The sequence below is a fragment of the Amblyomma mixtum genome, chromosome 2 (genome assembly GCF_055824585.1).
Source record: "Amblyomma mixtum isolate Tamu chromosome 2, ASM5582458v1, whole genome shotgun sequence".
Taxonomy (NCBI): Eukaryota; Metazoa; Arthropoda; class Arachnida; order Ixodida; family Ixodidae; genus Amblyomma; species Amblyomma mixtum.
Window position 1 is genome coordinate 23,591,136 of NC_143013.1, and position 15,499 is coordinate 23,606,634.

The window sequence follows — 15,499 nt, forward strand, 5'->3', positions numbered from 1 at the left end:
GCTATTTTCTTGATCTACTTCTTCTACAAGGCTACAAATGGTGTGCACTGATGGCTAGTGTACAAATCTGAAGGACCAGTCATGTGTCTCCCGCACAGCGAAGCACTCGTTCTTTTCGTTCGAAGCAGCGCAGCTGGATGAAATATTTCGCTTCACTGCCGAGTCATTGAAAACCGTATCTGGATACATCCCCGCATCGCAGCGTATCTCCATCAAGCCCAGGACGCATCGCGCTGCTAGCAGCAAACCGCACCAAGAACCCGAGTGATCACCTATATCTCTGGCGGAGGCTTGCATCCCGTGCTGCACTTGACCGCCGAGCTACGAAGGAACTAGTCCTGGCTGTAGCGTCTGCGAAACTCTCTGCTTCGCTTCCCGCTTCCTCGATGATAGGTTGCCCGCTCCGTAAGTCCTGCCGATAAATGGCCGGCCAGGAATCACTCGGAGGAGGCCAGCAAGCAAGCTAGGCTAGCGCAGTGCCGCCGCCGACCACCTTCATTAAACTGTCTCCGCTGTCCCCCCCCTTTTTCCTCTCCCCTCCCGGACGGTCCTGGGCGTCCCATGTAGGGAAGCGTCATCGTGCTTCGAGGGATTTCCAGAATGCTACCCTCTTTGCTACCGAGATGAAGGCTCGGTCAGCCCACCTCGGCCGGACCTTGGTCTCGTCTTTTAGCTGGGCACTCGATCATGGAGAAAAATACCGCTACGCCCCCCCCCCCCCCCCCCCCCCCCCCCCGCCCCAACGTCCGTCGTCCGGGGTTGAGTCTGCCGCAGAGCTACGCCGTCCAGTGTGCAACTTCGGGGTCGCATTGCGTCTTCGCTGCCGGAGGTAGTTATTTATGATGAGATTAGTTCAAGCTAGGGCGTGTGTTCCGACTGCGAAGGCTGCGTCCCTTTTGAGGAGGAGGTCAACGATGGGTCCTTGCGACCGACTCCTCGGTGACGTTCTAAACCCCGCGGGACCCCTACAATCAGTCGCAGTGAAATTGCGCTGTCCGGGTCCTATTGCAGAGGTTGTTGTGCGCTGGAAACTGGAAAAAAAAAAGTCCTTCAGCATTTAGGCTTTGTTTTTCTTCGTTTAGTGCGTCCTTCCCGAGACTGTATAGATTGTTTTCTATTGTATTGATGCGGACAAATAATACTTCTTGCTCTCAGATATCGCCCTTCAGCTGAAAACGTATCAATAACGTTTGACGTTGAGTGTCGCGTGATATACGAGGCTAAATCTATATCTCTATCTTTTTCATTTTTTATCTTTGGCCACCACCGGCTTCTCTTAGTGGCCAGCTGACATCTTGACGAAATACATGCATCTAACTTTTGCGCTGTAGATGTCGGGGTCGTACAGATCGAGCCCGCGTACTGTCGGGAAAATAACCGGGATTTAAATTTTAAATTAGGTCGAAAATATGTGTTTCTGCAATACAGTGCGCTTCACACGCTGATTGATTTCTTTCTTTTTTTGTGTGTTCAAGCCTTAAACCACATACTCGATGGCAAACACGCAGATGAAACACTGCTCCTCAAATTAACTCACCTAGTTGTTTCTTATAGGGCCTATTAGCAAAGCAACAAATACGTAGCTTGGTACATTGTCAAAGTCGATACTGTTCAAAAGAACAGAAATTTGGGCTAAACGTGCAGGAGTATCGATTTTAAGCGATATCAGCGCAAAAAAGTGCAAGAAAGTGTGCAGATCAAGTCTACGCTCTTCTTCTTTTCCCTTCTTCTGATTTTCCTCCTTTCTTTCCTTGTCTTTCTCTCCTTTTCCTTCTTTTTCTTTTCATCTTGCTGTTCTTGTTCTCCTTTTACAACGCTTGTCTTGCAGTATAGACACCTGGTGTCCCTGTATTTTGCGCGAACTTAAAATCGATACTGTTCCTGTTGCAAGGTCGCAAGATATCAAACACGTGGCATCATGAACTAAATAAACGGCGTAAAACATGTAGTTGCAGATTAGATAAATGTTCCTGCAAGAGTCTGATCAGCAGCCGATGTCTTTTTTTTTTTTTTTACAGCCAAATCGCACCTGTTCTTAACAGCACTTGGCGTAACTTGTTGCAATAAAAAAAAAAAGTCTCAAAATCGCAGCAATATCAAAATATGCAGCAACACGCGCAGCTGAACTTTCCTTATTTGGAGGTCGTGCTTGCGAATAAAGATCGGTAGTTAGCATTATCTTCTTTCTGATTACCTGCAGGCCGAGCAAACAGTGCTGTAAATAAACGTGAGCATCATTATGACCCGTTTATTATGGGATGGCACGCTGGGAACGGCGACGTACCTTTTTGGCTGTCCTTTATGCAAACATTACCGGGAATGTCCGGGACACTGGTGGTGGTGAGAGCGTAGCGCAAGCTAGGCTCGCACGCAAAACAAACCGTTCCCATCATTCAAAGCGATGGATTGTCCGCCGGGAGTTTGCAGGCTCCTGTTTCTGCGTCGTCGTACTCGGTGTGTGCCAGCTTCGCAATAAATGCCCTTCCGCTCGCGACCATCAAACAGAGCTGTGCCCGCGCATGCTTGGTTTTTTTTTTTTTTTTGCTGTTTTTGGCCTCTCTGCTTCATTTTTCCTTTATGCGGTAATGAATGGTCGGTCATTCTTTTGCGGTAATCAAAGCCGTATTCACCATATTGTTACCTCCAGCACCTGGCCATTTCGTACCGTATAACGCGAAAATGTTCTCTAGTGCATTGGGATACCTTTTGTTTAATTATTTGTTCAGACTGCTTACCTGTTAAGCTCCGAGCTAGCTCAACCTTACTGCCAAATTTCATGGTTCCTTCTAACCGGAGGTCGTCCCCTCGTAACCATGTGTACAGCCGGCCAAATCTTTAGCTGGCGTGTGCGACGGCAGCGTTTTCCGTGCTCCTGCAGCTTATGACGGCGCAAACTTGCTAAGATATCAGATTTAAGCAGAGGCTATCTAAACCCCTGCTTGATATTGAGCTTTGCCCAAGTCTGCATCGTCACAAAGGGCAGGAGCGAAGAAAAAGCAGCCGTCGCGCACTCCAGCTAAAGATTTGGCCGGCTGTACGTAGAACTTCAGCTGTTTGTGCCTCTTCGTGCCTGTATAATGATGTGGACTGACGGTACATTGGGGGAAGAAAGGTATGGCATGTCGTATGTGTGGTTTAATATCTCTCATATGCACACAAGCTATGAGAAAAGCCTTACTGGGGCGCTTCGGATTATTTTTTACCACACTGGGTTTTTTTTTTGTTAACAGCCACTAATATTGCATAGGACATGGGTGTTTTTGTTGACGAATACTGACACCAACCAATAATTTATTTTCAACCCAACGTTTCGAGACCAACTCGGTCCCTTCTTCAGCGGTGTCTGAAATGCGAGCCAGCAGTATTCCTCAACTTCTGTTTCATAACCCAGTCAGGCGGTCTTCCGTCGAAGATGTTCTCGTTCAAGGCGTTTTTGTATTTCTCCTCCGTCGAAATGCAGCCGCCGCGGTTGGTATTCCATCCTACGTCCTTGAGCTCAGAATCCGAATGCCATAGCCATTAAGCCATCGCTGCGGGTGGCAAGGAATGGTCACGTTAGATTAATCGCCAGAATCAGAGGCAGTGAAAAAGTCGCAGTAACGATGACCGTATTCAAGCGCGTTTCTGATCAGAATAAATGAGCGAATGTATCGAAAAGTGTCTTGTACCGCGTTTATAACGATTGTTTTCATCGAGTAACAAAACTGTGTCGTCGCACATACGTGTTTGAAACTCCATGGCCACTTGATAAAAAAAAAAAAGAGGCAGGGGTTTTACGTAGTTAGTTAAACCGAGTAGACGTGCGAAAGCAGGTGTTCATTCTTCAATTGTAGGGGACACTTTAGCCCCGCCTTAAGGGTGCGACGCGATAGCTTTAGTGGGTTGATGCCCGCACGTGAAAAATTGGTCATTTTCTCCTTAACAATCATAGATCGCGCCGAGCCCTCATACCACTACCAGCGCAGTGGCGCAGCGGTTAAGCGATGCACCACTGCAATGGAAAGTAGCTGTTTGTCTCACAGCCACCGGTAGGGATTGTGCGAGCCATGTTGCTCTTCCTGAGCAACCTCTCGCGACTATTAATTTAAGTGCACCCTGCCACCTGCCTCCCATTGGCTACAGCTGGCGTCACGCTCCTCCGAACTAACCCGAGCTTTCTCCCATTGGCTGCACCTTGCGCGAGGCTCCTCCGAACTTACCCGAGCTTACCCTAACTAACCCGAGCTTACCCGAGCTTACCCGAGCTTACCCGAGCTTACCCGAGTTGCTCGGGTAAGCTCGGGTTAGTCCGGAGCACAAGGCAATACAAGATAACAAGAGTCTTTCTCGGGGTTGGTATGTCTGGAGCAGCGCTTTCGCACTAAAAAGTAGAAGTGGCTTTGGGCATCAACATAGACCGACAGTTTCTTCCAATACAACGATTGTCTTGTTTTCCCGGTTGCATCATCTCTCGATGAATGCGCGAAAAGCGCCGGCACCACGTTCCGGCAGTCACGCAACACGCACATTTGCGGGCCCCAACCAAGCATCGTCCGCTAACTTTCGGGAGACGCCTCATCCAAAACCCTTCGACAGCTGCCAACGCGCCGTGCAATGGCCGGAGCATCCCTTCCTTTTCAGAACGCCGCGCATTTGCGCACGGTGGGCCGTGCTTTCTGAAGCGAGGCTGAAGCGCCTCGCGCCACCCAAAATCACCGCCCGATGCTCGCGTCGGCAGCTTTGAGAGAACCGAGGGCTTTGTGCATCACGAGGCAGCTAGATTCGCAGCTGCCGTCGTTCAGCGGCGTCGCGTAGGCTTGAGTTTCTTTGTTTAGACGCGTCACATTGTGCCCGCGTCTCCAATCTTTCGAGCGCACGCAGGGCGAATTCGCGCGTGCTGTTGACGTTGTTTCCCTAATTAGATGCGAAACAAAAGCAGTCATAGCAGCAGCGCGCTTTTGTTGGCTCAGAATGAGTGGCCGTCGCTCGCCTGAACGCGGAGCGTTAATCGGCGCGTGTGAGCTGCTATAGGAATACGAGCGCTGTTTTGTGCAGACACGACAGGGATGCTTCAGGAAGCGCCAGAAGCGGAAGTTTGTGAATTCGAGCAGTCTGCAGTCTTGCGGCCATGCTCTGGTTCGCTGGAGCTGCAAAGCATTGCAAAGAAATCTGCTTGGCAGCCGGTTCCTTTAGAGGCATCTGGGTTCTGTTGTATCATAATTAAAGGATGTAAGGGATTCAGATGGTAAGGCTGAATTGGCTATGTATTGGTAAGTGATCGAATCCGAGCTAGAATTCAATTTCTGCTCCACAGCGTATGTTTGGTGGTCGTGGCTGATCGAGGCACGGAGCGGAGTGGCCTTTTTCTTTCGGTGAATTCACAGCCGCAAAAGCATTCATGCAACTATTTCATAAGTTCGGGAGATCTACATCAGCAAGTGTGCGGCATTACTCGACTTGGAACAATAAATAAAACAAACGAGGAGCGACCATTTTTTCCCTCTTTCGATATGGCGATGGCTGGTTGTGGCTACGCGCCCATCTCTGACTGCTTTCTTTTGCCTTGCGTATAACCGGGTTTACCGGCTGCTCCTCGCCGTTCGCAATTTTCCTGAAGCGTCGAAGCACCTTTGGGAGCTGTTCGGTGGACAGCGTGATTAGGCACCGCGCTTGAAGTAGCGATGCCGTCCCTTGGAGACCTGTGGTTCCGGGCTATTGCGAGTGACGTCATGGCCTGGGATTTCGCCCCTTCTCGTGTGCACGATGATATCCAATCGCTCGTTGCCACGTTCCGACAGCATATAGCTCACTCCCGCTGCGGTTGTTTCGTGTGAGACGGGTGTAATCGCCGGTGGCCGGCATAATGGTCGGCTGCCCTCTGAGCAGAGACGGGAAGTTTGTGTAGGGTTCGCCAGTTTGTTTATTTTATGAGTCCCGCGAGACTGGTCAGCCGGTTACGTGCTCCCGACTTGTAAAGAGGGGGGCGCACTGGTCTCTTTAATGCAGCAAAGCTGTGTGAATGTAACATTACTCTTTCGCATTCTCTTACAATGAATAAGAGCAGAACTAGCCCTATTGAAGCGTAAAAAAAGATTTTTGGGTGTCTTTTGTTTTGTTCTGTTTTTCAGTCAAGTGGAAATGCTAAGCTGCTTTTCGAATAAAATAAAAGGGTCAAACGTAATCGCGAAACCGAGCTGTACACACTGTCATTATTTTCGCGAGAGGAAATGTTGGAATTAGTATTGTGGCCGATAACAAAAAAGTCAGATGAAAGTTGAAGAATAGAGCTCGGATTACTAATAATGTCAGGTGTGGTTACTATTAGTTTTCTTTTTCATGGGATAAAAACTCTAAAGAAGCAGTATACGCGTGGTTCTGAGGTATAGCTTGCTCTGTTAAATGTGTGCACAGTAATATTGCCGTTGCGAAAATGACCAAATTTAAGACATATACCGCAGATTTAGTTCTTTGTTTTACATTTACAGATAGCGCTATAGTCAATGACGAAATCACTTCATGCATTCATAGTGTCATCGCCATGCATTGAAATGCATGCGTGCTCCTGTGTTTCTGTAACGCATATATTCAGGCGAGGTAAATGATTAAAGACCTTCGGCGTCTGTCCACAGCTCTATTTTTTTTTAACCATCCCCCCACAGCCGTAGCCTAGTGCTTGACGCATACGCCTCGCTTGCGGGTGGTACGGGGTTCGATCCCCAGGGCCTCCTGGTATCCACCGGTGATACAATGTGTACACATTTTCTCCTGGCCTGGTGCCCGGCGTATTTAGGGTGTAATGCTTAGGAACTGTGACTTTGACCTCACCTTGAGTAGACAAAAAGGCCTTGTGCCCTGGCACTCTTTGGCCACAGATGCTCTTGCTCCATAAAACTACATCATCATCAGGATTTTAACTATCCTGAATGTGAAGTTAGTCGTGTAGAGGTTGTCATACCTGTGGTTTACGATCCACTGATGCGGCATCCATGTCACTCATCCCTTCCTCCGAAACCATTTAAGAGGTTTCCACGTAACTTCTGTGCGTTCTTTCTTTCCTTTCTTTCTTTATTTCAAAGTACACATGTAATTACATAAAAACACTCAATAATCCTTAGCCATATGCTAGTCGTGGATCCCAAAAAGAGTACAAATAAGTCTACTGACGATTCAGGAGAAAAAAAACATACATATTTGTCGGTGTATAATGAAACATTTGCAACACAAAACAAACTGAAACACTATCGTATGACATACATATAACCAAAGAAAAAATAAAAGTCATTCTACAATCAGACTTCCACTGCTGTTGACTCCCTGATATCTAACACCCATTAATACACATGATGCTGACAGGACCTGATACTGGCCTTCACTTCGAATAAAACGGAAGTTCGAACTAAGCAAGTTCGAGCTAGCGATATTCCACTGTATTTCATTCTTTTGCTGGGGCTCACGACAGAGCCCCGCGTCAGTCCCGTTCATACAGCGGGAAAAGGAGGCAGTCTACTGCGCGCCACCTTGAATCCCTTTTTTCTATTTCTTTTTTTCTTCAACCTGCGCAGATCCAGATCACGACGCTGTGCGTGTCCATCTCGCTGAGCGCATACGTGGCGTTGTTCTGCCTGTTCTCGCCCAAGATCTACATCATCCTCTGCCACCCGGACAAGAACGTGCGCAAGCTGACCATGAACAGCGCCACCTACAAGAAGGCGCCGACCAGCAGCACGTGCGGCACCTCCGTCAACCACGGCACCTGCGGCACCGGTGAGTGCGCCGACCCAAGCTGCAGCTCGACGGTAAACACCCCATACGCCTGCTCTCCCCTCCGAAACGTCGCCGCCGGTGCCCTCCACTATCTCCCCCGTCTGTCTTGTCTTGTCTCTCCTGACCTGCATAATGTTACGTTTCCCTGTGTTATGGAGTCTAGTCAGACCTTGACAGTTTTGACTTAAGCAAGGGTATGGGGAAAGCTTCGGTGCGCTGACCAACGTTTCGACAAGGGAACTTGTCTTTGTCTGGACTCAGATGAAGACAAGCCGTCTGGCAGCGACGTTGGTCAATGGACTCTGCCTTTCCTGCCTCTCCTTGTTTGAGTTTGCGCTCTCAAGAATTATGTTTTTCATACCCTTCACTTACCGGTAATCAGATCTTGTATTGTTTTGCCTGGCATTGTCTTGTCTGTTCTCGTTTACTGCTGTATTTTTCTCGGCTGATCCATCCTAATCGGTTCTTGTCTCTTGTCTGGCTTTGTTCCTCTTTTCTGCTCAGTTCTGTCTTGCATTTTCTGGTATTGTTTTTTTATAGTCTGTTCTCATGTAGTCTGCTCAAATTAAGGCTGCCTTTGTCCTTGCCTTTTCTTTACCAGTTTTTTCTTGTCTCGCCTAATTTTGTTTTCTTTTTCTGGTTGGTCTCCTCTTCTGCTGTCTGATCTTGTCCCCGTTCGCTTGCGAATCAGCAGTTTCACTTGGTGGTCGTCACGTTCGCAAGTGTTGGGTGTCACTAACCACTTGCTCTTCTTTGTGGGTGTTCTTATGTGGATGCTGTAAGCCTGCGTGACCAGAGAGGCGCATTGCATGTTCTGTATATTGTTCACTTCGATTATGATTTTTAGAATGGAAGCTGTACTTCACGAACAAAGCTGCAATTCACGAACAAAGCTGCAAATGCCGAATGAATGAATGAATGAATGAATGAATGAATGAATGAATGAATGAATGAATGAATGAATGAATGAATGAATGAATGAATGAATGAATGAATGAATGAATGAATGAATGAATGAATGTTGGCGCAACTGCGAATAGAAGCGACAGCGGCGCTGGCCGCTGCATGAGAGCACTATGCTGTCGCCGCAGCCGATCACGCCTCGTGTTAACCTGCAACACACACTCGCGCTCTGCATTGCGCATCGTCGTCTTTATCAACTTTCATCTGCAGCGCGATGAGATCAGATCAGCTTAACTTCGTCAGAGCTTAACCTGAGTCTAATATCGTCGCCAGACATGCCGATGACCCAGCAAACCAAAACCATGAGCTAATGAGGCTAAACACATGCTTTCACATGTCTACTCGATTTAACTTCGTTAAAACCCTGCCATACTCTTAACCAACTATTCTTGAGCTTAGTTAACCCTCCTGGACCCCGCGATCGTGGCACATTTTTTTACCAGTGAGCAAATAGGTTAATAAATGAATAAATCTTTGTGACCTTTGTAGGGGTTTCAATTAAAGGCAAGCGAAGAAACGCTAATCTCCTTTCAGTCGCCTACTTGGACAAATAAGACAAAATCTTTAGAGGCGAGAAACCTCTAAATCACTGCTCAGCTGCGATGCAGGCTCTTCGCCGTACAATGCTCCTTGCCATACAGTGCTCCATGCCGTACAATGCTCCTTCAGTAACCGGATAACGATGTCACTGACTTGCGCTGCACAGTGTCACAATCCCTTGACCTTACTACACACCACTGAATACTAAAGGCGAGGTGTTTACACCAGCGACCTCTATTTCTTTCCAACCCGTTCTCATTTTAGGCGGCGGGTCACGCAGACCGCTGCGCCACCACTCAGGGAAAAAAGAAAGCGTGGGACTGAATACTACACCGCATAAACATAGAGTTAGAAAGGGGATTAGTTGGGGTGGTGCCCGCGCGGACCTCTGTCGAGCTATACAGACTTGGAGCCACCCCCCCCCCCCCCCCCCCCCCACTAGTTTTGCTGATTGAAAAAGCCGGCGGGACGCATAACAATTGACCGCAGCGGCGTCATCCGATGCATAATCGACCCGCCGTGCCGGGGGCTAGCCGCGAGCGCGTGTCGCAAGAACGTTGCGGTCGCCACCGCGGCTTTGTTGTCGTATACACACACACACACACAGTGTGACGCGCGGTCGAGAGAGAACGGGGCGCGGACGCTGTCGCGGGTGGCGCGCGAGGCAGTATATTAGGGACGAGCTTCCTCTATGCCTCCTTTGACGGCCGCTCCATCGCTTACGTAAATTGATCGCCCTCTGCAGTGGATGAGCGGGCGCGCTGCTGCTACTGGCCGCTGCATATGCAGTCGCCGCAAGCCGGACGCGCATAAAGGACACACGATGCAGCGCGCCGTCTGGCGGCGGTGAAGGTCAACCCTAACAAGAATGCAGCGCTGCTGGACTGTTTGTGTGATGGTCTTTTCCCGTTATCAGAGTGCGCGTGAAGGAAGATGAGTGAATAGGAGGCACTGCGTCAGGGTAGAAAGGGACAGCTGCGCACAAATACGTTCATTTAAATTGTTGGTACGTATTGTCCATGCTTTGACGCAAGAGTTTGACCTGTCGTAGGTGGTGGTTTGACCTGTTATGAAAAAAAAAATAAAATCGAATAAATTTGGGCAAGCAGTTTGAAAGAAAAACCATTTTGGCGTTGCACTGAAAAGACACGATTTACCCAACAGGAAGATAATACGTAAATTACGGTGTTGTTAAGCACCAAAGAGACCTCAGACTGTCAGCACAGTATATTTACCTATGACGACTGAAATTAGGCTTTCACGTTTGCAGCGTGTGAAGTTGTAATGAGCTCTCCTTTCTTTTTTTTTTTTTTGTGCGTATGTCCTTAGAACAATGTGTGCGGTTTTCCATGTGTACAGCATTTAAAGGGACATATATCAACTAATACGAGTTCACCATGGTTGTCGTGGCAGTGGTGGTAAGGGTCAAGCGAGATTATCCTGGCATTCGTAATATCGGCATGCAGATGCTCCGCCTGTGTCTCACTGTCTAAGCGTAACATCTTTCCAGAAGGCAAGTGTCCCCTGAAACTGCTCTCGCAGTGACAACAGCCACAGCAGCGCGCGACTAAAACAAATAACAAAAAGAAAGCGCGGGTCAAGGTGCAAATGAAGCCTTTCAACTAACGTTTAATGTAAGAGAGAGAGAGACAGAGTTTTTAATTCGGCATTCACTTCTCGCGAAGCACCCGGATCGTTTTGGCGGGCGCGTTTTTATCAGAGCTTCGTTTCTATTATGGTCCGCCGAAGTAGTGTTTCTGTTATCGTTCCCAGAGTGAGATAGAGAGAGGGAGCGAGGCAGAGAGGGAAATGAAAGAAAGAACGCGAAAGACAGACAGAACAAGAAAAGAAAAATAAGACCTTAGATTGCAGCCTCCCGCGGGTGTCTATTCGCCCCTTCCCTCCTTCTCCGCCCTCTCACCAGGCTCACTGTGTTGACACTTCCGGGGTCCGGGCTTGGTCCGGGGCGTAATTGATTCTTCGCTTTCCTGGCGGCAGCGGCGGTGGTAGAGGCGACCTTTTCCGGAAATACTTTTCTCCTATTGCACCAACGATTTCGGCAGCTTAACCTTTCCTATACACTTTGGGCTTTCTGCTGTATCCCCGCCTCCTCCGCTCCGTTGATTTAACTTTGTTTGGATGACGAGGACATAATTCGCCTTCCTTCATCTTTTTTTTTTTTTTTGCGTCCTCATAGTATATTTAACGACGTTCGAACTGCCTCCTCCTCCGTATCGCTGTTTATTTTTATTTTTGCGTTCAATTGAAAGGGATGTGTCTGGTGGGCTTTGTTGCCTTTTCAGTATATACGTTTGGCACATGTGCGGCTTCCTTCACACACTGAAGGCCCTTTCCGGACTTGACGCCGATCCACTAGAGCTGCGTGTCTTGCGTTGCAGCATTTATACTTCCTCGCTTCTGAGCCAGTGCTGAAATGTGTTTCGTAGCTTTAGAACGTCGCCAACGTACCCCCCTCCCCCCCCCCACACACACACACAAACACACACGCACTCTCTCTCTAGAGAGAGAGAGAGAGAGAGCTGCCATTTGCTCCAGGTGGCGTTGGTGCATGTTTGTCCAAGCTAGAAACGTGCTTCTACTGGCAAGCAGCGCCATGGTCGAAAGCGGTAAACAAGACAGTGCGCGAATTCGTTTATTTTACCGTCTTGTCTTTGATGCCGTTCAGTGAAAGGAAGATGTCACATGGTAGCCGAGGTTTAGAAGTTAAAGGGACACTGAGGAGAAATTGAAGTTGGCTTGTATCGACAGAATACCAGCTCCTGATTACAAAAACGCCACTCATACTGACAACAAAGCTCTTGTAACGTAGAAAAGAGCAAGAACCAAAATACAGGTATCGCCGCCACAGGCCAAACTCGCAAGTACAAGCGTGATGAGATCATAGGACAAAACAGTGTTGCTAGAACGAATGGTTCTAGCAACACCAGGAACCGAGAAGCCATGAATCACTGAGGCGCAGCCAATGCATGCGCAAATCTCCTTGACGTCGCCAGATGGCGCCACGTGCCGGGCAGCTACGCGCTCGCCTGAAGCATCGGGACCAATCAGCGCCTGCTCGCCGGCGTTAGGCGGGCTCCCGGTATTCCGCTAGCGGTATCAAGGTACACGGTATGCTAAAGGTGTCTATTTGCGAGAACTTCGTTGACGACTTCGAGAACGAGATCCATCGTAACGCTCGCAAAACGCCGGTGCAAACGTAAGCGAAGCGACTGTAGCGACGGCCGCAATAGCCGATAGATGCCTTCAACGTGCGGCCGGCGGTAGCTTTCTTTTCGGCTGCTGCTAGGCCGCACTGCTGGCCGCCAGAAATCACGGAGTCTGCATCACGTCATGTCACGTCATGTTTCACGTCACTTAGTCCTCTGTCGTCATAGCCGAATCCCAAGTTTGAATCACAGCGGCGGGAAAAACCTTTTCAACTTCGAATCCAAATTTCTTAGAAATAAATGCATTTTTCGCTGCCGGCCAAGTGGCAACAAAGCCATGACATGCCGAACTATCGGATTTTGCTATAAAAAATATATTAATAGTGCTCTCCTCAGTGTCCCTTTAAAGAAACCTACGCCTCCCTTAGCTTGCTGCCACAAATGCTCCGCTTTTGCGTTGCGTCTGGGAGATTACTTATAAGTGTTGCAAAATAAAAATGCGGAGATACTGGTACTCGTTAACAGCAGAGTGATACACTTCCTCTGGGTGAACCCTGGACGGCTTCGTCTAATCACTTGAGCACGCTTAGCGCTTGTAGCGGTAACCCACGCAGCACTAATATTCCTGCCCCAACATCTTTCGCATCCGAATTAAGAAAACAAAGTTCACTTCAGCACATCGCCCGCACTAAAATGGTGATACGCTTTCATTTTGGTCCAAACATCTCGGCCCATGTAAAACCACGAACTAAGAGGCGAGCGTAGCAAGACTACTTATGAAGTCTGTAGTAGGCACAGGCCTTCTTGGGCATTGGTAGGAAATATACCGTATGTTTCAAGTTATTCAATACAAACTTTTCTTTAAAAAGCTGTAGGAGATGCGGCTTTGCAGTTTGTACAGGCGGATTTTATACTTCTCTAATTAACCGAACAATTAACTAAATATAAATAACGCACTTTTTTATTTTGGATTCTAGGAGACAACATTTTATCGCGAAATTGAAAGCCGTCAGCAGCGATGGTGAGCCATGTTTTTAAATTTTATTAATGGGCAATACGGTTCGAAATATCCAACGTCAGAAATTCGCCTTTAAACACTCAGTTGGCTTTCCCGCGACACACATTTATAAATTGACGTCGCTCGCATTTGTAATGCAGTAAATACAGACTCTGTTTGTTTATTTTATAACGTAGAACCAGCTCAAGTGATTTTCGCGACGATACTACGCGCAGGGACACCATTTTATAAACGTGCAAAGCGAGAAAGCCTACTCAGCCAGCTTTCAAATGCGTATTTTTGACTTCGGATACTTCGAGCCACATTGCTGATTAAGAATATTTATAAACAGTTCACCTGCGATGTTGCCGGCCTTGCATTTTTCAGCATAATGTTGCTCCTAAAATCATAAATTAAAAATCGATAACTTAAATTTACTTAATTGTTATTTTACTCTTAGAGCTTTTTCCGGCACATAATTCCCACAATGCTGCAGAATTCAGCAGCATGAGCCGAATTGTCGTATCTCTCTGCTTGGCAAATAGAAATCTGTATTGAACAATTTTAAACACCGGGTATTTGGTTTACACAATGAGACACAAGCGGAGCAGTTGTTTGTATGATCAATGTAAGGCTAATCCCGCTTGCCGGGGACACCGCTACCACTGCTATCAGCTGGGCTAGTTGCTTGATTTGAACACGATATGACGTGGTACCAGCGCTAACAGACTAGGGCTGAACGCTAGATAGGCATCACAGTGAGATGATGTCCAGCGTTCTTCAGGCCACGTCTTTTAGCGCTGGCACCATATCTCATCGTGACATTCATGTGCTCGAGCTTATACGGTCAGTCATGTGATAAAGAACTAACATTTCTTCCTCTGTTTCTTGGCTTTTCTCTTTTCCATCTCACTTTCCCGTCCTCCTTCGCTCCTTTTTTCCCACCCTGTGGCACCCTCGTATGTGCTGTACCCTTTTGCCTACGCGTGCTTCGGGTCCTCTGCATCCTCCATCTGGGTCCTCCGGTCATCTGGGTCCTCCGGTCATCTGGGTCCTCCGGTCATCTGGGTCCTCCGGTCATCTGGGTCCTCCGGTCATCTGGGTCCTCCGGTCATCTGGGTCTTCCCGTCTTCTTGGTCCTCTGGGTTCTGTGGATCATCTCGATGCCTTGCTGTCCACGGCTGTTTCGCGAGGACAGGCAGTTCGGGCGAGCAGCTGAAGCTGAGCCTCGCGCAGCGACCGGCCAAGGGCGCCGTGGACGGCGGTGGCGTCGAAGACAGCCTCGCCTCCCTCTGAGGCTGGACCCGCTGCCACGAGGTGCAAGAGGCCCTCCTCTTCGAGAACCAGGGGCCGCAGCCCCCCACCAACCGCCACCCCGGCGTCCGCCACCAGAAGGCGGGGCGGCGGCGGCGGCCACTGCGGCGGCGGCGGTGGCTGCGCCGCCCCCGGCTCGGGTTCACCACCACAACCACCCTCCGCACGTTGCCACCCGACCCGCCGCCGCTGGCAGCGCCAGACAGCCGCGGCGGCGGGAGAGACAAAGTCGACACCGCTCCCCCTGGTGCCGGGAAACCTTCTTCAAGCCCAAATCAAGATAGAGAGCTATTTATGAGAATAATCTACCGCTGCTAATACTACTACTTCTGCCGCTGCCGCTCACGCTGCTGCCGCTGCTACCAACTACAACTGTATTCTATTCTACACGCCATCATCAAACGTCTTCCGAGTGCTGTGTGAGAAAGCGAGGTGTTAGATACCGCGTAGGGAAACAAAACAGGCGACATAGACAAACTAAGGACCAAGGCCTGGCAGCCGGCTGTCCAGAGCCGTTACCGCGCGCGCCCCGGTCAGCACGCGTAGTGCAGCTAAGCGGCCGCTGTTGAATGCGCCCTTCCGACACGACGACGTGGACGGTACTGATGCTGCTGCCGCTGCTGCTTCTGACGGTTGTGAACTCGGCTCGGAGGATTCGTGACGACATATACTTCGCTCAGGCGGTGTACACTATCCGCACGGACGGCTGCGTCGGTGGTGCTCCTTGGAACCTCGAGGACAGTCAACCGGTCGGCCGGCCAGCCAGGCCTGGTGT

The 15,499-nt window shown here is 49.1% G+C and overlaps 1 protein-coding gene across 8 annotated transcripts in view; it reads left to right on the top strand.

The window, feature by feature from the left end:
- Positions 1-15,499, top strand: part of LOC149358691 (metabotropic glutamate receptor-like) — a 297,659-nt gene that overhangs the window by 223,760 nt on the left and 58,400 nt on the right. For 4 of the 8 annotated variants that reach the window (XM_089570845.1, XM_089570847.1, XM_089570849.1 and 1 more), the window contains one exon: positions 7,542-7,743. In XM_089570845.1, coding sequence (XP_089426971.1) covers positions 7,542-7,743 — 202 coding nt within the window. Of the gene's footprint in view, positions 1-7,541; positions 7,776-14,608; positions 14,845-15,499 lie in introns of those variants that run through there. The other 4 variants (XR_016288715.1, XM_089570848.1, XM_089570850.1 and 1 more) reach the window with 3 other exon arrangements.